The following is a 27,677-nucleotide window of genomic DNA, read 5'->3' on the forward strand; positions in this document are numbered from 1 at the left end:
ACATAGTTATGGCCCGGACAAGATTATTTATTGCCATTTTTTTTACCTTTGAACTCAAAGTGTGATCTTTACCTTGGAGATATCGACATAATTCTTTCATATGACACACCATCCAATGATGGTGAACAAATACCCCAAATTATTTCAAAACCTCACAATAAATGACATAGTCATGGCCTGGACAAGCTCATTTATGGCCATTTTTGACCTTTAAACTCAAAGTGTGACCTTGACCATGGAGATATTGACGTAATTCTTTCGCGCGACACACCGTCACATGATGGTGAACAAATGTGCCAAATGATCTTAAAATCTCACAATGAACGACAAAGTTATGGCCCGGATTAGCTTGTTCCAGCACCAGCCCACCGACATTCGCCAATCTAATAACCGGTTTTTTCCTTCGGAAAACCTGGTTAAAAATCATACATCTTATTGCACTCATAAACTACTTGCCAACAGTTGCCCCATGCCCTTTCTTCTATTTCCTCTAAATCCCCTGGAACTTACATTATGCATCCAATAAGAATATTTTGTGCTTTCTCTCAAAAATGAAACTGACAAAAGCATGAATGTTGTCACCGTTCCTCAGTGGGTTGCAACGAGCATAACAAATATCACTGTTCAAATTTGATCAATAAAGTGGCAAGAAGGAGAATTTTGTAAATAACCTTTTCGGGTGTGCATATTGACAGAAACCAGTCCCAAGAGAAAGAAAGCATTACAGATACATCTTCAAACATACTTGTCTCGCATGGAGGACAAATTATTGTAATGCCCGGTTATTTTAAACATTGAAATCATACTGAATTTTTAGTTTAAAACATTAAGACCTACTAATTTGAATTTCATGTAAACATGGGATAACATAGTTAACAGGAGAGCTATAATGGTCCAGGAGTGCTCACTTGAATTCAAGGTACACATCAAAGAATCAACCTGGTGACCTAGTTTCTGAACCCACTTGACCCTGATTTAAATATGGCCTTGATATTCTCACGATTAATATACTTATTAAAACATGTTTCATCTAGATTTAGTATTAAATGTGGCTTCTAAAGTGGTATTATTGGTTTTGACCTTGTGACCTAATTTATGAACACACATTTACCAGGTTCTGACCAGGTTTCATCAAGATTGGATGAAAATCTAGAGCAACAAACAATGCAGCAAGGCATAGACAGACCACAAGAGCTCACCATGAGCACTTCAACCTCAGGTGAGCTACATTTTTGTAAAACACTGGACCTTTGTAAGGCTAAGAATATGCAGGTATCCATGTATTTGTATGCATCATACAGAATGTTATAAGCAGCACCACAGAATCTAACGTCAGTCAAGGTTTGATTTGAGCCGTACTCTCAGAAAAGGGGGTTTAATGCATGTGCGTAAAGTGTTGTCCCAGATTAGCTTGTGCATTCCGCACCGGCTATGCAGGGACGACACTTTCCGACTAAACTTAATTTTTGCTAAAAAGAGACTTTCTTAAAAGGAAAAATATCATACAAGTGAAAAGAGTCGTCGCTGATTAGACACTTAACGCACATTCATTTAACTCCTTTTGCACAGAGCACGGCCCTGTCTTTTTATTGAATCAAATTTCCCATTTTGTGTCAATCAATCAAAGTAAATATCCTCAAGAAGAATTGACTGGTATTGTTTATAACTGCCAATCTATAATAAAGTCAGATGAAAAATACACTTGCCAAAAGCATTGAACAAAACTGATTATTTATCTAAGAGAATGAATAAATATCTGGTTGATATCCTCTTACTTATATAAATTGTATTGCTGTTATTTCTACTCAAGCCTTTAAAGCTAACATTATTCATCCAATTAGAATATTGTGTGTTTTAATTCAGAAATGTTGTATGTAGAAAATTTAAATTTGTCATAGTGCTTGCTTCTGGGCTACCACAACCATTATTTAAATTTGATTGTAGATTAATTCAGAAGTGGTGGAGAGGATTTTAGATATTCAACATATGAATGTCTGGTTTGTATTCTGACAGAAAAGAGTCCCACAATAAAGGAAAGTTTACACATACAACGTATTAAATAAGGCTGTTACATTGAGGACAAAATTTGTCTTATGAATTAATTCAATATCCACAATTCCAGAATATTAATTAAGATTTATTGTATCAAAATTGTTGTTACAAGTACTTTCAGGTAAACTTTGAGCTGACATAGGTCTCAAGTAAACAGCAACCTAACACTCTACATACCGGTAATTGGATAATTTGTTTAATTCAAACAAGATATGTGTTTGTCAGAAACACTTTGTCCCCTTTTGCACCGCTTTGAAGCTATATATTTGACCTTTGACCTTGAAGGATGACCTTGACCTTTCACCACTCAAAATTTTCAGCTCCATGAGATACACATGCATGTCAAATACCAAGTTGCTAACCTTAAGTAAACAATACCTTTAACTGAATTAAACACCATATTGTTTTCTCCCGCCAAAAGCGCTCACAAAACAGTCACTTTTTTACTTAATTCTTATTACAAATTTCAGCTTTATTATTTATATGGCCATTTTCTTATACTTAAAGCCATTTAATTGCACACAAATACAAACATTTAAACCACACAAATACTTTGAAAAGGTTACAACACAAATATCAGAATTTTACCACATGTATGAAAATATTGCATACATATATAAACATTTCGAACATGAAAATCATATGAAAATATCATACATAAATATGAAATTATTCAACACATGTGTCTTTTTCCATATATTTATAGGATTTTATCATAAATAAATAAATAAATAAATAAATAAATAAATATATATATATATATATATATATATATATATATATATATATATATATATATATATATATATATATATATATATATATGCTTTATACAACATATATACAGTAGACTCTGCCAATACAGGAATCTCCGAATACCGGAAATCTCCCGATTGTGAATGGTTGGGCCAGTGCCGTATTTTCCCCTTGTATTTCTTTGTAAATTAATGTTGAATAAACCGAACTCTCTCAAACCGGAAACCGAACAGATATGTCCTTGAATTTTGTCATTTTCAAGATGTCCAAGGCGGTTTCACACATTCCGCTCGCGCAATTATCGATAATCGGATTAAACATACCATAAAGGTGTCAAGTCCTAACCGCGCTATTGAAGTTCGATTAAATAATGTAAAACAAACTGTGAATGTCTATTATAGACGTGTGGTAACACCAAAAAGTGATTGACGTTATTGTTTTATTAAGCTTATGAAAACAATTTTATTACAAAATAAATGCATGTCGTTGCGATGATCACTTTCTTGTGATCTTCTCAGGTAGTTTAAAAGATCTTATAGCCATGTTTTAAATGATTGTTTGTTTGTTTGTTAGATGAAACTGTGAGAAATATGACCGTTAAATATCCATCCATCTATCTGTAAATTCATTCATTGCCTTTTCGTTATTTCAAACGCATCTTCAGTATTAATAATCTAAAATCTACAAGACTTTCAAATCTAAAATGTCGCAACCTCCAGATAAATGGAGATGATAAAATGTCATGTACGCATGTAAAAGTATGTACATGTAAAAAGCATCACGCTAACTTTGGGATTAATCAAAACAAGTCAGTATGGAATGTTCTTTGCTTTTATTCGAAAAAAAACACATTTTTTGAAGAATACTTTAAACATAAACATTACATGAGTACAGTTATCACACGGTACATGTTAATGTATAATTATGGTTCGTTGTATTCTTATATGATTTTGCACACAATTCATACAATGTATATATTGGCAATATGCCTACTCTTGGTAAACCGGAACTCTCTGAAAACCCGACGATCAGGCAGGTCCCCAGACCGTCCAGTTTACAGAGAGTCTACTGTATACAAAAATTCCCTAGAAATTGAATTTTTTAATATGGTCATACTTTCTGCATATGAGAAAATAGCCTTTAAGTAAAAACAGTCTGGTGCTGAAAATCTGATAAATATAAAGGGGCACACACAAACTGTATCATCGCTGCAAAACACACTGCAGTATCCCTTTTTATAAAAGACAATGCAGAATTGGAAGTGTGTTTAGCCTATACTTCATAAAAAAGAAGTAAATTGAATAAGAGGTTAATGTTAATGCAATAGCTTATTGTAGACTGCATGTTTTCTTCTTAGAACAGTTTTAACAAATATGAAAATTCCATGCAGGCCTAATGGATGGAAATTCTATTGAAACTTTATCGTACGCTTACAAAGGTCAGCCAAGGTGTTTGTATCATTCGTTTAAATGGTGTAAACAGAACTTGTAGCATTGTATCATGTGACTTTTGAATAAGACTTAAAGCTTGGAATAGAGACCACTTTAGAGAGTTTCTTGAGTAAAACTATTCATTTCATGCAAACAATATCTTATTAATAAGTTAATGTTTGCTTTTTTGTAAAATCCAAATAATTCGTTATAAAACATTATATTATGATAATTAAAAGGATTTTGTAAGTAAATAGACTTTTGGGGATGTAAAATGGCGGTTGCTGGTCGTTGAAGTGGTCGTTGTTAGCTATCAAAATCGACATTTGAAATGTAAAATGGCGGTCCCTGGTTGTTTGCAGATGGGCGTTATTGGCAGGTACAATATATAGTGAAATCGTTCTAAAGGAAATCGTTGTGGTCGTTATGGACAGGTGGTCGCTGTTCAAAGGTGATTGCTCGGGCAGGTTGGACTGTACTTTTAAACTGCATGGATACGGAAATAATTATTTTGAAGAGTAAAAAATCTCATTATAATTCCAGTTAAGAAGTCAAATTAATTTAAATGATGCATTTACATATGCAAGAGTCTATTTTAATTATAATTTGTCCAAATGAATAAGTAACACTGGTTAAATGCATAAAAATGCAAACAGGGCTATAGATAACTTTCGGGGTATATTTGATCACCCCCTGTTTGAGGGTTTTTGTAAATTCAATAGAGTTTTAGCAAAAATTTTCACCCCCTACTTTGAGCTTAATTGGGTTTTTCACCTCCGGTTTTTAGCTCACCTGCGCACAACGTGCTCATGGTGAGCTTTTGTGATCGCCTTTTGTCCGTTGTGCATTGTGTGGCGTCAACATTTGACTTGTTAACTCTCTAGAGGCCACATTTATTGTCCAATCTTCATGAAATTTGGTCAGAAGATTGGTCTCAATGATATCTTGGATGAGTTCGAAAATGATTACGTTTGCTTGGAAAACATGGCTGCCAAGGGGCGGGGCATTTTTCCTTTTATGGCTATATATTGCTATAGTAAAATCTTGTTAACACTCTAGAGGCCACATTTATTGTCTGATCTTCATGAAACTTGTTCAGAAGATTCATCCCAATAATATCTTGGATGAGTTCGAAAATGATGTCGGTTGGTTGAAAAACATGGCCACCAGGGGGCGGGGCATTTTTCCTTATATGGCTATTTTAGGCTATAGTAAAATCATGAAACTTGGTCAGAAGATTCATCCCAATAATATCTTGGACGAGTTAAAAAAATGATGCCCATTGGTGGAAAAACATGGCAACAAACAATCACTGCAGCAAGGCATAGACTGACCACAAGAGCTCACCATGAGCACTACAACCTCAGGGGAGCTAAAACAGTAGATCTTTGTAAGGCTAAGAATAAGCAGGTATCCCTGTATTTGTATGCATCCTACAAAATGAAATCAGCAGCACCACAGAATCTAACGTCAGACAAGGTTTGATTTGAGCCGTGCTATGTGAAAAGAGGGTTTAATGCATGTGCGTAAAGTGTCATCCCAGATTAGCTTGTGCATTCCGCACAGGCTATGCAGGGACAACACTTTTGGCCTAAACTTAATTTTTGATAAGAAGAGACTTTTTTACACAAAAAATATAATAAAATGAAAAGAGTTGATGCTGATTAGCCTGTGTGGATTGCACAGGCTTATCTGGGACAACACTTTACGCACATGCATTTAACTGTTTTTGCACAGAGCATGGCCCTGTCTTTTAATTAAATCAAATTTCCCATTTTGTGTCAATCAATCACAGTAAATATCCTCAAGGAGAATTGACTTGTATTGTTCATAACTGCCAATCTATAATAAAGTCAGGGGAAATACACTTGCCAAAAGCATTGAACAAAACTGATTATTTATCTAAGAGATTGAATAAATATGTGGTTGATGTCCTTTTTCTTATATTAATTTTATTGCTGTTTATTTCTTTTCAAGCCTTTGAAGCTTAAATTATTTATCCAATTAGATTATTATGTGTTTTAATTCAAAAATGGCGTATGTAGAAAGTTGAACATTGTCATCATGCTTGCAACTGGGCTACCACAACCATTATTTACATTTGATTGCAGATTTATTCAGAAGCAGTGGAGAGGATTTTAGATATACAATATATGGATGTGTGGTTTGTATTATGACAGAAAAGAGTCCCATAATAAAGGAAAGGTTACACATACAGTGTGTTAAATAAGGCTGTGACATTGATGACAAACATTGGTCTCATGAATTAATTCAATATCCCCAATCCCAGAATATTAATATTTATTGTATCAAAATTGTAGTTACGTGTACTTTCAAGTAAACTTTGAGCTGGCATAGGTCTCAAGTAAACAGCAATCTAACACTCTACATACCGGTAATTGGATAATTTGCTTAATTCAAAAAACAAAGATTGTTATTTTCATCAAATGTCAAGCAAAAGTGATTCATGGTTTTGTCACAAAAATAAAAGTCCAAATTTTATCAAAATTGATTTTAGTTATATTACTTAAATTCAAACAAGGCTATTGTCAAGCAATATGGTCCCCTACCGGCTCCATCATTGTCAGAAATTCCACAAATTTCAGATTTTTTTTTTATTTTTTTTTTTTGAAACCACATTTTTTGACGTAGGAACAAAATGAAATGAAGTGCATAATGTTCATATTGCCATCTATCCATGTTGCAAGTTTCATGAAAAAATATTAAGAACTTTTAAAGTTATCGCAGGATCCAGAAAAGTGTGACAGACAGACTGAAAGACAGACTGACAGACAGACAAAGCGCAAACCATAAGTCCCCTCCGGTAAAACCGGTAGGGGACAATAATTGTTCACAAGAAAAGCTGAGGTACCACTGCATAAAAGCTGATATTCATGTAAACCAGAAGCAATATGCCAAAACAGCCTGTAGCTACAAATCTTAATATATTCTGTTTCATGTTTATCCTGTCATACATTGTCCCCTGCATGTTTCTGCCACAGACAAAAATAAATCAGCTGTGCCACAGAATGAACAAGCAAACATAAAATACAGACAATTTTTTTCTCGTTACTTTATTGCATCAAATTCTCCAAATTGTGTCAATCAATCAGAAAAGTAATACCCAAATGGTAAGGAGAATTGATTGGATTTACTCATGATCTGCAATCTATAATAAAGCCAGGGGAAATAACAATAATGCCAAAGTTGATATACCAAAATAACATATCTTATAGCACTAATTAAAACAATGTTGACAGTACAAATTTACTATGTTCTTACTTCTTCTTGTCAGTGATAATTAGTCTCAAGCTTTACTATGTTCTTACTTCTTCTTGTCAGTGATAATTAGTCTCAAGCTTTACTATGTTCTTACTTCTTCTTGTCAGTGATAATTAGTCTAATTTACTATGTTCTTACTTCTTCTTGTCAGTGATAATTAGTCTCAAGCTTTTGGTGCAAATATTGCATATCCAGTAAGAATATTTTTTTTAAAGGCAGAAAGAATCATGCACTGCTTGCCACTGGTTTGCAAAAAAGATTGGACATGAGTTTATTCAAATTTGATTGTAAATCAATTCTTTGGCGGAAAGACAATTGTTGATATAAGGACTTTGTGTGTTCCCCAATGAGGAAGAAAACATTATAGATCAATCGCGTGATATACTGTGAGGCAAATTTGAAAAAATCAAGATGTGTTTGTGAAACACTATGCCCCCCCCCTCAAACATAGTTGACCTTTGACCTCAAAGGATGACCTTGACCTTTCACCACTCAAAATGTGCAGCTCCATGAGATACACATGCATGCCAAATATCAAGTTGCTATCTTCAATATTGCAAAACATATGGCCAATGTTAAAGTTTGATGCAAACAAACCAACAAACAGACATGGCATAAACAATATGTCCCCCAGTATAGACTGGGAGACATAACAAGAGCTGTCAGAGGACAGCGTGCTCGACTATTCGAGTGCTTTACAGTATAACCTAAGCCATCATGGGGAAATTGTTCATATTCAATAATTTATTAGACGATCTTTCAAAAATAAAAAAAGGAAAAATAAAAAAAAAATTGGGGGGGGGGGGGGGGTAGGGAGGGGGTGAGATGGGGGTATAATGTGGGTAGTAGTGATTTATTAGATGATGTTTAAAAAAAATTGGGGGGGGGGTGGAGGTAGGGTGGGGGTGAGGGGTGAGAGGGGGGTATAATGTGGGGTGGGGTAATTTATTAGATGATGTTTAAAAAAGAAAAAAAACAAAAACAAATTGGGGGGTGGGGGGTAGGAGGGGTGGGGGGTGAGAGGGGGGTATAATGTGGGGTGGGGTAATTTATTAGATGATGTTTAAAAAAAAAATGGGGGGGGGGTTGGAGGGGGGAAGTGATTCTGGGTAGGGGCGTGGGGTATTGTTTGGGTGGATTCCATCGTGGTATTTAGGTAATAGTGTTTTTTCCAGGCCTTTTTAGCGTGGCAAATCGCCATGCCCCTTTTTTGTAGCGCCACGCTGCCCCTTTCAAAGCCATTTAGTGCCACACTGCCCTTTGCAAAGCCGCCGCCCTGCCCTTTCATGAGCACCCGCTGTTTTTTGCTCTTATTGATAACATCTTAATTGCCCCTTGACCAAATTTCTTAGCCGACTAGTATCAGATTATGGCCTCTTAGGCAGCGCGTTTGTGAATAAGTCATGCGTGAATAACCCCATGTCTGTATCAATCGATATGTTATACCACTAATCGGTCGGTAAGTTGTACTCCTCCACGATAAAATCGTGGACTGTTACTTTGGAGATTTAATGAAAAGCTCGATGTTATCCTCGTGGCAATTGTGCATTTCATACATAATTCAGTTATATCAAACCATATATGTTTACCCATAATTACATTTAAAAACACAAACAAATCAATTATTTATCGATATTGTCTTTAAGACAATTAATTATTGAATTAATTACTGAGACGTGTACTACTTAAACAAACTGCTAATCGCGTATTAGGCGGACGTATTAGACGATTTTATATTGCTATGCACACCTGTCGCGTTCATCATTTGACATTTTGACAACATGGCGGACATACAGAATTAAATTGTGACTTGGCAAACATGGTAAACGATCAAATTTACGATGGAGATTATACATTCAGAAGGAATTAATGAAATGTCTGTGATAATCAACGATGCATAAAAATGTTTAAGATAGTGACAACATACTTATTTGTAATCTACTCAGTGGGTGTATCACGATATTTCATGGAAACGAGTGCTTACATATTGTTAGCGATCAGTTTACTCGCAATATTAAACATCTGACAAGATTATCGTTGGAAATGGGATAAGACAAAACATGGTTTCATTTATATGTTAGTGGATCTGTGTATAAGCAGATTCACATGCATATATTGCTTTATTATGTTTGTCGTGCTGTACAGTGTATTGAAACAGCATGGAACTTAAATGTACATTGCTAGGTAAATATATTAAAATAAATCAAAGTAAGTTAAAAACATCAATTACTATATTCCATTACATGTGCTTTTTTATATTTTATGTTTTTCCACAACTGCCTCTGATGCGATTACATGTTTCTCCCTCATTCAGGTATTCACGGAACGGTTTTTGCCTTTTTTTGCCTAAACTGCGCGCTAAAAAGCCCTTTTTGAAAGTAATGCGCCATGTCCCTTTGCCCTCCTGGGAAAAACACTAGGTATAAAGTGTTGTTTTGTGAAAGTAATAATAAAATTTGATCATAAATAAAGAAGTTATAAAAGCAATATGTCAAGGGACAATGAAAATAAATGGGGTAGTACGAAAACTTCAACATATGATGCATATTCTAAGTGGAAAAGGGGCCATAATTATGACAACATGCTTGATAGAGTTGTCTGCTCTTGTTTATAGGTTGGGGTCATGTTGGTAAACAAGTATGCAAAATATGAAAGCAATATGTCAAGGGACAAAGAAAATATTTGGGGTAGTACGAAAACTTTAACATTTGCACGCTAACGCAGATGCCGGGGTGAATAGGATTGCTCCACTATATATATTTCATATATAATAGTCGAGCTAAAAATGCTTGTACTTGCAATGTGCTAGTAATTTTGAATATCTACAACTCCACTCAAACTGATTTACATAAATTTTAGGACTTAGAGCAGAAATGTGAAATAAACATGAACACAATTTACAACATAACTCCATTCCTTAAAAAAAAGAAAGCAAATCGTAAACATGGGTGAAATCAGTAAAGTTTACTTAAGAATATTTACAGTCGAAAGAAATGTTCCATTAACAAGCAGTTAAGAAACATGTATACTCTGTTTAAAACTACAAAATGTCTCTTAAAGGACCATTTATAAATTTTTGCATGTATTGCTTAGACACTTATTTGGACTAGTTTATCTAATATGTGTGGTTCCTATAATTCATAAACAAAAGTACCGCAACTCTAATCAGCAAAATAATGAATCAATATAACATTAATTATTCTATATCCAATAAATTCATCCAATCGGCATTCTTCATATGTACCACGTGACCGTCCAATATATTCCGGTATTGGATCCAAAAAGTCTGTATTTTTTCCATATTGGACAGTTGAGTACAAGTGCACTAAGCAATTGTTTTATAACGATAAAAGCCGTTACCGAGAAAAAGTATCCGAATGTACTATAATCGATTCACACAGGCGATATTTTGCTTGTATGTCTCTTTTTAATACTTTCCTATTGAAAATATGAGAGGAAATAAAAAAACAATCGAGAATGTGATATTTAATTAATTTTTATTGTTAGAAATTTAAAAAAAATGCAAAAGCAAGTGATATTGTTATTGATAGAAATTGAAAACAAATATGCAACAGCAAAACAAAAAATCAATTTTATTAACCGCAATGACAACTTTAATCCAATGCTAGCCTAATAACAACTAAGTTACAATGATATGCATTTCCATTTTCCATTTTCTGTTCTTCCATCCATTTATCGAAATGTTTTTTAAACCACAGTATTTGTTGATAGCGTTTGTACACATGCTCACCATTCTGACCCAAAGGCCAAAACACAATTTACGAATTCGTAATCCTGTCGGAGCGAGTTGTTTTATTCCTATCGAAGTTAACAATTATGCATGACAAACACACAATCCGCAATACGTTTTGCCTTTTGGATTCGTTCAATGCTATAAAAATGGTATAATTTGCTACTAGATTTATTAAAGACTACCACCTCCATATTGTTGTCCCTAAAATGCAGAGTCTTGTTTATACTAGTATGTTTCGTCAGAGAAATGACGTCACACGAGATACGTCATAAAGTGCGTAATCAATGAATGAAAATAAAAAATACGGAAAGCTGGTTTGGTAATGAGGATATAGAATAAAAAGTTTATTAGACGTTTAAACTGTACAATACGTGATATATTTGGACTCGCACACAGTTTGAAGTCATAATGGACTCGCCTAACGGCTCGTCCAATATGACTTCAAACTGTGTGCTCGTCCAAATATATCTCCGTATTGTACAGTGAAACGTCTAATAACCTATAATTATTCTGGCCATACTCTTTGGCAGCAGAGAACATTTTTTTGTCGTAGCTGTTTAACGTCACTTTTGACCTTACCTGACCTTTGTAAGTGTCCAATAAAATTCAAATAAAATTTCCCGCGGCTAGACACGAATGAATACACTTCATTTATTCCATTGGCTGATTTGAGCATACCACCGGAACATTGGAAACATGAGCGCGTCTTTGTAACACTGTTTTGCTGCGTGTTCAGCATGAATTTTTTTATCTCTAATGAAAAGGGTTGATAGATAGAACAGTTTTACACTCAACTCTAGACATTAATACAGTTTGTGCGTGCACCTTTTATTTTCAGAGGATTGCTAGCGCCACAGCGTTTGTACTTAAAGGCTATGTTCTCTTATTTAGTAATGACTTCCATTTTCCTGTCTGTGTACTAGTATATTTAAGTTCATAAAAGTATCATTTTTCATTATCCTGATATTCGTTTTGGTCAAACCATCTTAAATTGTTTTTGAAATTGAACATTTAACATTGTAAAGTATCAAGTTTTAAGCAAGCCGTCGTTCCAGCAGTGGAAGCATGGCCTCACTTTAATGGATTGCATTCCAACCCGCAAGGTAACAGGGTCAGTTAGTGGCCAGTAAAATAATCGTTATATAATATAGACGCTATCACTTGAACTAGGTGAACTGGAATTTTCTTTAGACAAGAAATGTGTTAAATGCAGATATTTAGCGATATAATTATGGTATGTCAATAATAGATTCTTAATGTGTTTTCACCATATTGACTAATGTATTAAGCATGAGCGCGATGATTTTCAATACTGTAAATAATCGAATCAAATAGCAATGCCCGACAAACCACTAAAACAGGTTTGTTTGAAGAACGCGCGTATAAATATTTAAAATATGTACGGATACTTCGCATGTGGCCGGTTGACTCATATGTTTTAATTTCACTTCCATTATTTTTTTGGTTCTCTGTTTTGTATCTAAAGGTTTATGACCAGCAATATGTAATAATGTAAAATAAGCTGCAAAAACAACACATAACATCCCGTACTGCCTGTGATGCAGCTAAGAACTGCACAGAAAAAGACATTAGCTATCTTTTTGATCTCATTCATTTAACTTTTTACCTTTCACCAACTCCAACCACAATCTTTTTAAAAAGATATTTCTTGTTTAAAGATAACCTGATATTGCTTATAGGATTAACAATGAAATCAATGGCAATCAATTTGAGAATCCATAAAAATGAATACATGTATAAATTATGACTGCAGATACAACATTACCTAATTCAAGTTCTCAAAGGACATAATAAATAAGCGTAATCACTTGTAAGTTGTAACAACCACCTAGTTTGTTTTTTTCACTTATGAAGCTGAAAACAAATTTTAACTGATTGAAAAGCTCTAGCCAAAACAGTAATTGCAACCGTCAGCTCAGCAAAAAATGATGATTTTGTAATGAACTAAAGAAGTTGCAAAGCAGGAACACATTGACATTTTTCGATGCAGCTTTAAGTACTTTTTTCCCCATTCATTAGCACAAATGTCTCACATAGTTCCGAGTTCATTTCCAATGCAATGTCATTTCCAAGTCTAAGGCTGGCAACTTGACATGAATGAAGCCTCTCCATTCAATTTAATGAACACCATGAGTCCACTTGCAGGATAAATTGCATTTCTTAATTGTGATCAGGTTGTTTTGTACAGAAACAAGATCTGTGAACGCTTTGTTACTCAGAATAAGTAAAATCTATGTATTTGATGAATTCATAATTGCATGTACAAACTCTGCAAAAAATATATCTAAGGCTGTCTTTGACAGAATTAGAGAAAATAGGCAGCCATCAAATAGTGGGAAAAAAAATATATATGTCTGTTTACAAAGCACTGTATGTTATCATTGTATGAGTGTGATACTAAAATAAAAGTTATGAAGGCACATATATATGGAGAATAACAGGTTACTGCCTGATCTTTTTGTAATATATCAGGCAAGGCTTAGAATAATATAATATTTTATTCCTGCCAATTTCTATGATAGTTTGCACTATTAAGTTAACATTTGTCCCTATGGATAAATGTCTATGAGCTCTTGCAATATGGAGGTAACAACCACCAAATGTTTAATCACACTATAGTTATGACATGATATTAATTTGATTAGAATAATCATGTTCACAATATGTAAAAAAACGTGAAACAAAAATAACATGGTTTAGTATGTAGGAGTTAAATAAGTTTTTTGACAATTTACTTACAAAAGGTTGCCTTTGTACATGCCTGAAAAAAAAAAGTTAAAAACGTGTGAAAGAAAACGTGAAGTATAATGAAATCATCTTTTTTTATTTTCTGTACACGATATGTTGTCTTTCTTAACAGTAATTATGTTTATGTTGTGTGTGTTTTTTCCAAAACAAAGTATGAGAATAGGATGTATGGAACACTTGATAAGAGATTTATATAAGTTTGTTTATTTTGCTTGACGCGAAAAATGAATCACTTACAAAATAAGTTGTTTGATTCCATTATCTAAAAACAAGAGATGTGTTCGTCAGAAACACAATGCCCCCTATTGCGCCGCTTTGAAATAAAAAAAAAATGACCTTTGACCTTGAAGGATGACCTTGACCTTGAACTTTCACCAATCAAAATGTGCAGCTTCATGAGAATGCCGCTTTGATTAACTTTTTTACCTTTGACCTTGAAGGATGACCTTGACCTTGAACTTCTACCACTCAAAATGTGCAGCTTCATGAGATACACATGCATGCCAAATATCAAGTTGCTATCTTTAATATTGAAAAAGTTATGGCCAATGTTAAAGTTTTCGGACAGACAGACGCCATATATTTGACATTTGACCTTCAAGGATGACCTTCACCTTCACCTTTCACCACTCAAAATGTTCAGCTCCATGAGGTACACATGCATGCCAAATATCAAGTTGCTATCTTCAATAGTAAAAAAGTTATGGCCAATGTTAAAGCTTTTGGACAGACAGACAGACGCCATATATTAGACATTTGACCTTGAAGGATGGCCTTGAACTTCACCTTTCACCACTCAAAATGTGCAGCTCCGTGAGAGTTTTTGGCAATGTTTAAGTTTTTTCGGACGGATGGACAGACTGACAGACAGTTCAAAATTAATGCAATATGCCATCCTACCGGGGGCATAAAAAGAATGTTTACAGCCAGAAATCTTCCAAAACTCTATGCAACAGTCTTTCTTAATATGTAAAAGTTTAATATGTAAAATAAGCTTATACAACACAATGTTCTAAATATGATTAAAAGCCTGCATTTAAAAACAAATAGGGTTTGAATTAAAAATTAGGGTCATTTAAGTTTTAAAGCAACAAACAACTTTCTATGCCTAATGGCACGTTTTTATAAGGGTTGAGAAACAGGCTTACCTTGTTTCATGCTGAAATGATCAATGAAAATAGAACATAAATGCCCTGTGTGTATGGAAAATTTCTAATACAGTAGATAAGTGGCAAAAGTTCATTTAAACAAAAGATTTAATTAATAAATATATAATTTAAGGACAAACAAAGAACAATAAGCTAGAGTTCTATCACCAAAAATGTTTTTGATTTAAAAAAAATAATTAAGACAAGAGGATCTAACGGCCCTGGGTTGCCCACATGAGTTATGTAGAACCTAAACTGTTATGTGCAGATGTTGTGATTTTTGTGTTATAACTCTTGTTTCTATATTGCTTTCTTTTTCCGTATGCTGTATGACACAGCTTTGATATTAACTATGACAATATTAAAACTTGAAAGCATGCTGGCAAGCTAGCATGGATTGATTGATGATGGATGAAAAACACCACTTTATCAGAAAAGCTCAATTAAACACTACATATGTGAGCTAACAAGAACTGTCACCATAGGATGACATATGCCCCCTATAAACACTTTGATAGAAGTTATGAGAATTTTTCGAAACCTAAATGCAGATTTCGAAACCTTAATGCGGACCCTAAGTTCAAGGTCAAGGTCACAGGGGTCAAAATGTTTGTGTGCATGAAAAGACCTTGTCCATATACACATGCATACCAAATATGAAGGTTATATCTCAAGGGACAGAGAAGTTATGAACATTTTTCGAAACCTAAACGCAGATTTTGAAACCTAAACGCGGACCCTAAGTTCAAGGAGGACAAGCTGGCTATGACAATACCTCGGGTCTTCCCCTAAAACAGCCTAGCTAAAAATTACTGTATGTGCGACATAAATTGCCATGATCTTATACATTACTGCAAAATCATTTCTTGGTTTTTAATAAAAAGTCACACAATTAATATTGATTTTGGAGTATTAAAACTACAGAACGTACACTTTTTAATGCACTCATACATCAACCAAGCCCATCTCCACCCAAATAATATTCAAACTATTCTTAGCCTACTTAATGCTTATTTTTTTGTTCAAAAATTACATCTTAAATAAAAATTTAAAAAAATAGTTGAACGAAAAGATGATAGACAAGTTTCCAGAATTTGTTAAACAGCCAACATTTTTAATTTCCTTAGACTGATTTTTTAAAACCAAAATATTTACTTACATTATCCAAACCATGTAGCAAAATGTTTTGTGCTGTGGAACCCAAACCACAGCTGCGATCTTATTAATTGGTATTACATTTGTGAAACAATTAAGGATATTAAAGAAAATTGCCACTGATACCATCAGCGCAAATATTTTCAATAGCTGACATGTTTAGTGCATATGTGAATCAGAACCAAGAAGGTAATAATGGCCCAAACTTGTTCACCACAGACAAATTAATTGTGTAACATACCATGTGCAGAAAATGTAACCCATAGCAGAACTGAGCTGAAGTACCGGTAAGAACATTGTTTTTTGTGTGTGTTTTTTCCAGATTACATAATGATAATGTTTTTATAATCCACTCAGATTCATACTTATGGCCAAAATATTATCAGAATAAACATTAGTACCAAGTTTTGAGAAGATTGAGTCATACATGTGGCTTCTTGAGTGGTAATAATGTTCCTCTTATATTTGATCTGATAACCTACATTTTGAACACACTTGACCGAGATTTAAACCAGGCCTAAAAATTGTCAAGATTAATCTTCTGAACGAGTTGCATCGAGAATGAGCAAAAACTGTAACCTGTAGTGTTCAAACTAGCTAAAAGGCTCATCCAGAGATCTAAAAACAATAATTAAATAACAAAATTTCTATTAATTACATAAACAAACATATATTAAGCTCCAACTAATTTGAATCGTATAATCCTTAAAGTGTGAAATATATATGTATCCATCAATCATTAAAAAATGCTGTGTAAAGTTATTATCAAACAGTAAATCTACATAAAACCCCAAAACACACCAAAAACCAGTACACGAAACTACTGAAAAACAATCAGATCGATTCCATAACCACATGTAAAACTTACATGTCCTTCTGCAATAGGACTGGATGTCTGTAGAGAAGACATTAACACATGAAATAAGGCCCCAAAGACTAATAAAATTGCAAACTTATAAGCTCAAGATGTGGACAACAAGTTATAATATAAAGCGTGAAGAACCTAAAGCTCGCAACAATTCAACAGTCTTACTTCAGATTCGCTTTGATAAGTGACTGATTTAATAATTTAAAAATGGTAAGTCCACAATACGAACACAACTCAAACTTATTACCCCACATAAATTAAACATGAATTCAGTGAATACTTATTAAATTATAGCTTTGATATAACTTTATATGTGACAAACACAGATCCTAAAACACACACTAACACCACCATGACACATGTTTCGAGACAAAAGGGATGGCATTTAATATCCCATATTAGTTACAGCTATACAGAAATACAGATGAAAACAACAAAATGCCTCCCAATTTGTTTTGGCATATGGCTGATCAACTTATTTTCTATATTCAAAAAAAGACGGTTATAGATTTCAAGAAACAAAGCATGCACTTCTAGATGAAGTAGGATATTTAGGATATTCAATATGATATATAGTCTAACCTGTAAATAAAGACCACTTAAGGGATTTGGTCGTTGCGGTCTCCATAGTGACCGACGAGTCTACTGGTTAGATGTGTATCACATGACTATCACAGTGTCATGGTGGCCATATTTGTTATTGAAAGTTGCGAAATCATAGATTTTTATGATTGAAGTGGTCTTTGTTAGGTTTCAAAAGGGACATTTGGGAATGTAAAATGGCGGTCCTCAGTCTTTGTTCGAAGGTGGGCTTTATTTGCAGGTACAATATATAGTTCGGGAGGAAATCATTGTGGTCTTTATGGACAGGTGGTCTCTATTAAAAGGTGGTCGCTGGGACAGGTTGGACTGTATACTTATCAACTGTTCTTCTATACTCCAAAAAGAAAATTTGAGATGTTTTCATGATAAAAGATACAAAGCATACACTACTATATTGCTGACAAATTGTACAAACTGTATACTTTACATGGTGTACATAGGTGTAATTGAATGTTTGGTGACACAAAGTCTGAATATAAACAAGGGCTGTTTGTAAAACATGCATGCCCCCCATATGGGCTCTTCGTTGTAGTGACAGCCATTGTGTGAATATGTTATTTGTCACTGTGACCTTGACTTTTGACCTAGTGACCTGAAAATCAATAGGGGTCATCTGCCAGTCATGATCAATGTACCTATGAAGTTTCATGATCCTAGCCACAAGCGTTCTTGAGTTGTCATCCGGAAACCATTTTACTATTTCAGGTCAACGTGACCTTGACCTTTGACCTAGTGAACTGAAAATAGATAGGGGTCATCTGCAAGCCATTATCAATCTACCTAACGAAGTTTCATGATCCTAGGCATAAGCGTTCTTAAGTTATCATCCGGAAACCATTTTATTATTTCGGGTCACTGTGACCTTGACCTCTGACCTAGTGACTTGAAAATCAATAGGGGTCATCTGCGAGTCATGATCAATCTACCTATGAAGTTTCATGATTCTAGGAATAAGCGTTCTTCAGTTATCATCCGGAAACCATTTTAATATTTCAGGTCACCGTGAACTTGACCTTTGACCTAGTGACATCAAAATCGATAGGGGTCATCTGCGAGTCATGATCAATGTACCTATGAAGTTTCATGATCCTAGGCATAAGCGTTCTTAAGTTATCATCCGGAAACCATTTTACTATTTCAGGTCATCATGACCTTGACCTTTGACCTAGTGACCTCAAAATCAATAGGGGTCATCTGCCAGTCATGATCAATATACCTATGAAGTTTCATGATCGTAGCCATAAGCGTTCTTGAGTTATCATCCGGAAACCATTTTACTATTTCAGGTCACAGTGAGCTTGACCTTTGATATAGTGACCTGAAAATAAATAGGGGTCAACTGTGAGTCATGATCAATCTACCTATCAAGTTTCATGATCCTAGGCATAACCGTTCTTGAGTTGTCATCCGGAAACCATTTTACTATTTGGGTCACCGTGACCTTGACCTTTTACCTAGTGACCTGAAAATCAATAGAGGTCATCTGCAAGTCATGATCAATGTACCTATTAAGTTTCATGATCCTAGGCATAAGCGTTCTTGAGTTATCATCCGGAAACCAATTAACTATTTCCGGTCACCGTGAACTTGACCTTTGACCTAGTGACATCAAAATCGATAGGGGTCATCTGCGAATCATGATCAATGTACCTATGAAGTTTCATGATCCTAGGCATAAGCATTCTTAAGTTATCATCAGGAAACCATTTTACTATTTCAGGTCACCATGACCTTGACCTTTGACCTAGTGACCTCAAAATCAATAAGGTCATCTGCCAGTCATGAGCTATGTACCTATGAAGTTTCATGATCGTAGCCATAAGCGTTCTTGAGTTATCATCTGGAAACCATTTTACTATTTCAGGTCACCGTGAGCTTGACCTTTGATATAGTGACCTGAAAATCAATAGGGGTCAACTGTGAGTCATGATCAATCTACCTATCAAGTTTCATGATCCTAGGCATAAGCGTTCTTGAGTTATCATCCGGAAACCATTTTACTATTTGGGGTCACCGTGACCTTGACCTTTGACCTAGTGACCTGAAAATCAATAAGGGTCATCTGAGAGTCATGATCAATCTACCTATGAAGTTTCATGATTCTAGGCCTAAGCGTTCTTGAGTTATCATCCGGAAACCACCTGGAGGACGGACCGACAGACCGACAGACATGTGCACAGCAAAATACCCCCTTTTCTTCGAAGGGGGGCATACTAATAAATGGTGCTACTAGTGCATATATATTGATGACCTAGCTAATGGCGTTACTAATGCCTTCATATTGATTACCTAATTAATGGCGCTACTAGTGCCTTTATATTGATCACCTAATTAATGGTGCTACTAATGCCTTCATATTGATCACCTAATTAATGGTGCTACTAGCGCCTCTATATTGATCACCTATATAATGGTGCTACTAATGCCTTCATATTTATCACCTTATTAATGGTGCTACTAGCGCCTATATATTGATCACCTATATAATGGTGCTTCTTATGCCTTCATAGTGACCACTTTATTAATGGTGCTACTAGCGCCTATATATTGATCACCTAATTATTGGTGTTACTAATGCCTTCATGTTGATCACCTAATTAATGGCGCTACTAATGCCTATATATTGATCACCTTATTTATGGTGCGTCTTCATATTGATCACCTAATTAATGGTGTTACTAGTGCCTATATATTGATGACCTACTTAATTGTGCTACTGATGCCTATATATTGATGACCTACTTAATTGTGCTTCTGGTGCCTATATATTGATGATTTACTTAATTGTGCGTATGGTGCCTATATATTGATGACCTACTTAATTGTGCTACTGGTGCCTATATATTAATGACCTACTTAATTGTGCTACTGGTGCCTTTATATTCATCACCTAATGAATGATGCTACTACTGCCTATATATTGATCACCTTATTAATGTCGCTACTAGTGCCTATATACGGATCACCTAATTTATGGCGCTACTAGTGCCTATATATTGATCACACCGTAATTAATGGTGCTACTAGTGCCTATATATTGATCACCTAATTAATGGCGCTACTAGTGCCTATATATTGAAAACTTACTAATGGTGCTACTAGTGCGTATATATTGATCACCTTTTTCTGTTTCTTTCCTTTTTTATGATGACTATTCACTTTTTTTAAACAACGTGCATTTTCAACTGATTTTGTGTCCGTTTTAATTTTAAACATTGAGCTTCGCGACATTGTGTTGTCCATTTCCAAGTCAGCTGTTGCCTACATTAAAATGAAAATAACTTTAAATAAGAGTAACAACTTAGTAAGGGGGGTTGTTGCCATGTTTTAAACCACAGGGCTATTGCTGGCAAAGATGGAATTCATAGTAATAATGGGACAATATTGTTTTTATCACCTGTATTTTATCTGTTTTGTTCAATATTTAAATGTTTCTCTTTCTCTAATTTTGTAAATAACATGATAATTGAATTTGTTTCTTGTGCTTGCCCACTTTAACCTGCCTGTTTAGACGCACAGGTTTAAATTCTAACTTGCAAAAATCAATCTCGCTATTAGAACAGTAAATTCTTTTGGAAATTTCATAATCTGATACGTCTATTAAAACCTTCAATAACAAGGAATAAAGCATACTCTGATGAAATCCGGCTTAGGTTCGGAATGGACCTCATAAAGTTTTATCGGTAGCTGACGAAACAGTGGCTTAGGACTTGATTTTGGTTGCGCAAATCCTTGATCAACCCTGCTCATTTTAGTGACATGTTCAAAGTTCCCCGGTCGAGCAATAATCTGAAAAAAAAGAAATGTTATATAGATATGCAAATTATAGCTGTAATTAAGATCTTTAAACGAAAGACATTTATTTAAAGACATATCAGTAATATAAATACTAAAATGTTTATATATACAAGAATGATTAAATCTCTCAAATTTAATATATAAAAATTATTATCTCTTACAGTTGGATGAACAATTAACTATTGAAAGATTGGCATAGTGGATATGGTGTCCGACTAGCAAGCCGGATGTCATGGGTTCGATCCCAAATTTGGGAGGGTTCTTAAGATGTCTCTCAAAGACACCAAGAACTGGTCTTCCCAAGAAAAGGACTCATTGTAATGTCAAAGTGCGTCAATGCTCAATAGGAGCTCTGCACTTAACGGGAAGAATTATATTTAATTGCTTTAACTATGTTTATGATACCTCAGTCTAGCTGTACTAGATAAAACTAAATAATAACAGAAAATACAAATATCTTGTGTATTTACCTTATCTGTCATTTTGGGTGCTTGTAACCATTAACTGTCTCTTAATGAAGGCTGACAGATGTTATCAAACAGGAAATATACTGGACAGTCTGAAAAACAAATATATTTACATTGCATATGCAATAAATGATGCTATTATATAATCATATTTCAATTTAAGTAGATGTTTCCCCAAGATTCAGGCAAACAGTATGTCATCATACAAAAAAATAGTAGTTTTTTTATTTTCAAAGCTTATCTTTATCCATATTTGAACTTTTACCAGCATGACCTTGACCTTTGAGACCATGATGCAACTTCTACCTCTGCAAAATGCTGTATAAACCTTTGAATCATTTATGCTAAATTATGATAAATAATGAAGTTACACACTTGACAATCTGTATTGTCCAAGTTGTTGCCTTTACCTTTGACCTTGAGATAACTACAGGTGTATGGGAAAATACACCTTCTCCACATGATGATCACTAATGGCAAGGTAGTATAAAACTGCCTCCTAAATGAGAAGCTGTATCCTCAGCCAAGGTGGCATTGTTGTTGAAAGAGTGCAGCAAAAATTTAATCTGATATAAACAAGAGAATTAAGGTGGACAGCAGTCCTATACCAGGTTATTAAGACGTACCTGTAACTATCAGCAACCACAACTTTGTTTTGAAATAACAACAACACTGTAATTAAGTGCATATCCAACATAAGGCCCTCTATGCACACACCAGTCAGCGTCCACATTACTGTTTTAGGTAGCCCAGGATCTAAATTTAGTTTTAAATTATTTCTTTAACTATAAAAACTACAATATTTAGTCAACTTATTTAACTTCAGTCTTCACACGAACCAATTTAGCCTCTAGTAGTTTGGTACATGCTAACAAATGTAGCCTCTAGTCTCTAGTACTTTGGTACACACTAACAAATGCAGCCTCTTGCCTCTAGTACTTTGGTACACGCTTACAAATGCAGCCTCTTGCCTCTAGTACTTTGGTAGCCTGTCCTAATTTTAAGTACCGGTAGCCCAGAACCAGGGTGATAATTATCTTATACTTAATTATAACAACAAAAAAACAGACAATAATATATAATTTTTGTTCTTACCTTTTTGTGTATTATGCCCTTATATGAGCCTGAATGTGTTTGTTTTTTAACAAACTGATAAATTGCTAAAAAACTGTTTAAAACTTTGTAAAAGCTAGTTGCCTGTTCAGACTATCAAATTTTAAAATGACTTTCCCTGCCTTAGTGAGAATTTAGGAAGGTAGAAATTCAGTTTGTCTATTATAGTAAATAAGACGTCTACATGCAGTTTGATGGGTACAAATAAGTAATTAATAACAACTGTGCCAGATCATCACAAGACCAATACTTGATGCTGTTTATCACTGTATAAGGAATAACACTAACCTTTTCCTGCAGTGTATGTTCTTTTTGAAAAAAAAAGCAGACTTGATGTAACAAAGCCTTATTATTGCACTGCAGTCAAATAGCATTCCTGGCTTAAATATGAGTTGGTTTAAATTTCAAATGCAAAGAAGTTATGTGTTTTGTGAAATAAAATGATGAAGGCCATACATCTGGAATAGAATACAGTAAAAGGTATGCTATATGCTTGTTGAGTCGTGGGATATCTTACATGATGTTACATCTCAAATATTTTATAAATATATGGCCATATTTCAATGTAAACATAATAATTAACCTTTGGTCTTTATATTTGTTGCATTTCTTAAAAATGTTTATTGTCTGCTAACATCAAAATAATTGACTGTGTTGATAGTGTCAAACCACAGGTGTAAGTAATGTACCTTGGATATTATATGAGCCCAGAAGCCCAATATATTCAAATAAATATATAAAATCATGTTGAATGAGAGAAAACTTGACAAAGAGCCATGAAAAAACAATCCCCACTATCATCAATCAGAGGGTGGAGATGGTTCTTCTTGAGCTGTGCATTCTGATTGGTTGTCCCATATAAAAAATACACAAAGGAAGAAATATTTTATAACAATGTATCGAGTTCTCATAAATTACAATATTTACCAGGTCCTGTTCTTGTTTAATTTTTGGATCAGTAAAACGATGGTGACTGTGTTGTCAAAACCCTTTTCCATAATGACTGAATCATGTGTGAATGTTCTATCAAGGGATTTCAGGCAATCTCTATACCCATAACTAAATAAGAACCCACAACTCAACAAGACCTACGATATGTATCCTGATGTGAGGTAATTTCGACGGTGTAAGTGTTCTATCGATTTATGATCATAAAAATGCATATTAAAGATACATAAAATCAATGTTGCTAATTCAAAACAAATACATTACAAATAAAAGTTGTCACAAATACCAACTGCTGACATGTGAAAGTTTGTGTACCTTTGAAAAAGATGAAAGTCGCTTATTGCGCATGTTCTGTGCATCATGTAGGGTATTTTCAACTGTCACAATCAACTCCATTATACAGCAAAAAAAAGTTAAGTAAACCAGTCCAGATATAATGGGACACTTTTGCAATACAATTTCAACTGGAATATCTATTTTATTTGAAAATCATCTAGTGTAATGTTCATTATAACCATTTTCATATTGCTGTCCTATGATTATTTTATATTCTTATGTGCACGCTCAATAGACAAATGGATCTATCATTCAAACCTATAACAATCACTGGTGGTTAGCATGTGGCTATGATATTGATAAGTGAAAATATCATTTTGAATGAAATATAATCAAATTAGGAAAATAATCAACTTCTTTAAAAAAAATCACTATAAAAAATATATGTATTTGATAGTGATTTGCTTTTTTCAGAGAAGTTGATATTTCGTTATAATTCGATAATTTGTCATACTTAATGATTAGTCTTATTTATAAGACGCGCAAAGAATTTAGAGATACTTTTTATATGGGCTAAATTCTTTGGATCGTCTTATCAGGGAAAAGTCCAATATGTGTTGGACACCAGAAAGTTCAAATTTTCATCAATTTGCGTAAAATTGCGAAATAACATTACCAACTCATAATGTTTTAGTTCAAAAGTCCATTTTTATCTCAAATATCTTTGAATGGAAGTTAGAAAGGCATACATTCTTCAGTTAAACTTCTGCTTAAGTCGCAAAACAATCACTGACCTGTCGCCATGTCATGAAACTGATTTAAATATGAACCAATTAGAAGAAGGAATTACGGTGTAACGTGTACGCGTAATTTTATTTAACATGAGCTTTTAACGCCAACTTTTACCTAAGTAGATCTAGTATGCTCATCTTTGTCGATTTAATAAGCATATGTTCAAAACAGATATGGTGTAGTTTCTATTCACTCTTCTAAGTTTCAGCAACTGTTTATGCATGTCTTTTTCGCACCTCTGTCTGTGTTGTTTTATGTACTTACATTCTACGTTACATAGAACAGTATACTGTACGATCTGCATCACTATTATTTATGTACCGTTTAAAAATAAAAGATGTTATTTATTTTAGAACTTTTTAATTGTCATTTTAGAAAAATCAAGGCTTAATAAATCCAGAAAAGTATAATAACATCGGTTTACTATATAACGCTCTGCACCACAACAGACAAACGCAAACTGTATTTAACGCAGTTTATTATTCCACATGCTTTACATCGAGGCTGTGTTATCGATTTATATCTACACAGCGAGCGAATCGAGAGATATTGAAAATATGAATAGTGGTTGGATTTAAATTGCTCAGGCGTGCAAAATTCAAAGCGTTATTACATAATTTTTACGGAACATAATCGAGAAATGAATTATCTACCGAGGTATGTAAATATTATTGCAATCCATTGATATTAAATGTCTGATATCGGGCCTGAATGTTGCGCACAAAATCCTTGCGCAACAATATAGACAAAGAAGGAAAAATGTCCAACACATTTTGAATGCCTGCCCGGTTGCACGCGCCACATATTTTTAATGTAAAAAGTAGCTTAATATTTGAGAGCGTCAACAAGTTGGACTAACTAAATGATGTATTTAGTAATTTATATCATAGCCACACGCTAACTACCTGTGAAAACAATGGTTGCATAAAAATGCCAAGTACACCCATTAAATAAATCTGTCAGAACATGTCCTATCATGTGTTATTTAACTTTGAAATTCATGATAGAATATTGGTGAGTCAGACAGTTTGCATGTCTTTAACATTCTAATAGAATTAGACTTCCAGTACACCATTTTACTGGAAACCCTTTTCTGTTGAACAGTATACTACTGGTATATATTTTACAAGCATCACATGACTTTTCTGGAATGTTCTGTGTTTAAAACAGACGAAATGACAACTTTTGGATTCCATTGGATTCCATTGAAAATGATTTCAAATGGTGACTTGGAATATTTAAGAATTAGCTGAAAAGGATGAAAACTATTGTTTGAGTTTGTTTTTTATCGTTTGTATGCAAAAAAATAAATTAAATAGGGCCATGTGTTGAATGAACTGTGTGTATGTAAATGAAAAAATATGTGACTGAAGCTGAGCATACACAACACGTGTGATTATACCAGAAAAGGCAAAAATACCACTATGTCGAAATCCTTCTTTCCTATAGTTTCATCCATTCCTATAGATTTATCAACCCCCTATATATATACCGTTTTCCTATTAAAATGATGACTGAACAGATTGATAGGAAAGATACCAACAAATCAGGGTTGCTAGGGGGCCCACCTAGAATTGGCCTGTTACTAAGAAAATACCTGCCTTGTAGATTATTTTGCCATACTTTTATGGGGAAGGTATAAAATGTTTAATTAAATGTCTCACTTGCACTGAAAATCTTTTCATTCAGCAGAAAAAGTCAATTTCACTCTTAAGTGGCCGAATATATCCTCGAGTATCCTAACATCGTGGTAATAACGAAAGTCGGCCTCGCGCGACGTAAACTGTCAAGAGATCTTGGCGGTTCAACACTTAAGTATTACATCGGTTATCGGTTAATGTTACTACGGTAGATAAAACAAAAAACATGCAGAAAAATATTACATAATCTACCTTTTCATTGCATACCCATTGCTCAGCGTCTCCGTCCCTGTGTATCCTAAGTTTGTGGTAAGCCTTCCAGGTTAAAATTGATCAACTTCCAGTTTCAAAATGTTATATTTTTTGCCTTAGGCCAATCAAAACAATTGTTTACTGTAACTAATTAACTTTCATTTAGCTGTGAATTTTTTTATGTGGGATTAACAAGTTCTAACTTTTGAACACTGAAAATAACAAAAACACTATCTACGTTTGTCTCATTAAAACAGAACTCATTCCTCGGAACCAGCAATGGCTGGATGCAGTAAAAGGGATCGCCAATCCTTACATAATATAATTGGCTGCGTTTACATAAAGTAACATTACTACCCAAAATCAACGAAAATATCGTACAAGATTTCGTAAAATAAAGCTAAACAATTAAATATCATTGTTCCTTATGGTCATTGAAGAAATTGCAACGCCAGATGTGGTCTGGTAGACTAGATGTTTGTGGATACAAAATGCTCGTTTTGAATTATGGTTTAAACTTGGTACCATATAAGTGTTCATGTGTCGTATCAATAGATACAATCGCAGGAAATTA

At 34.2% G+C, this 27,677-nt stretch overlaps 1 protein-coding gene across 3 annotated transcripts in view; it reads right to left on the reverse strand.

Annotated features, from left to right (window-relative positions):
• The window catches only part of LOC127830978 (uncharacterized), a 51,881-nt gene that overhangs the window by 22,453 nt on the left and 1,751 nt on the right, over window positions 1-27,677 (reverse strand). For 2 of the 3 annotated variants that reach the window (XM_052355952.1, XM_052355938.1), the window contains exons 2-3: window positions 22,086-22,174; window positions 21,451-21,606 (exon numbers count right to left, since the gene is read on the reverse strand). In XM_052355952.1, coding sequence (XP_052211912.1) covers window positions 21,451-21,606; window positions 22,086-22,097 — 168 coding nt within the window. In that variant the 5' untranslated portion in view covers window positions 22,098-22,174. Of the gene's footprint in view, window positions 1-14,034; window positions 14,179-21,450; window positions 21,607-22,085; window positions 22,175-27,677 lie in introns of those variants that run through there. The other variant, XM_052355947.1, reaches the window with a different exon arrangement.

This window comes from Dreissena polymorpha, chromosome 1 (assembly GCF_020536995.1).
Source record: "Dreissena polymorpha isolate Duluth1 chromosome 1, UMN_Dpol_1.0, whole genome shotgun sequence".
Lineage (NCBI taxonomy): Eukaryota > Metazoa > Mollusca > Bivalvia > Myida > Dreissenidae > Dreissena > Dreissena polymorpha.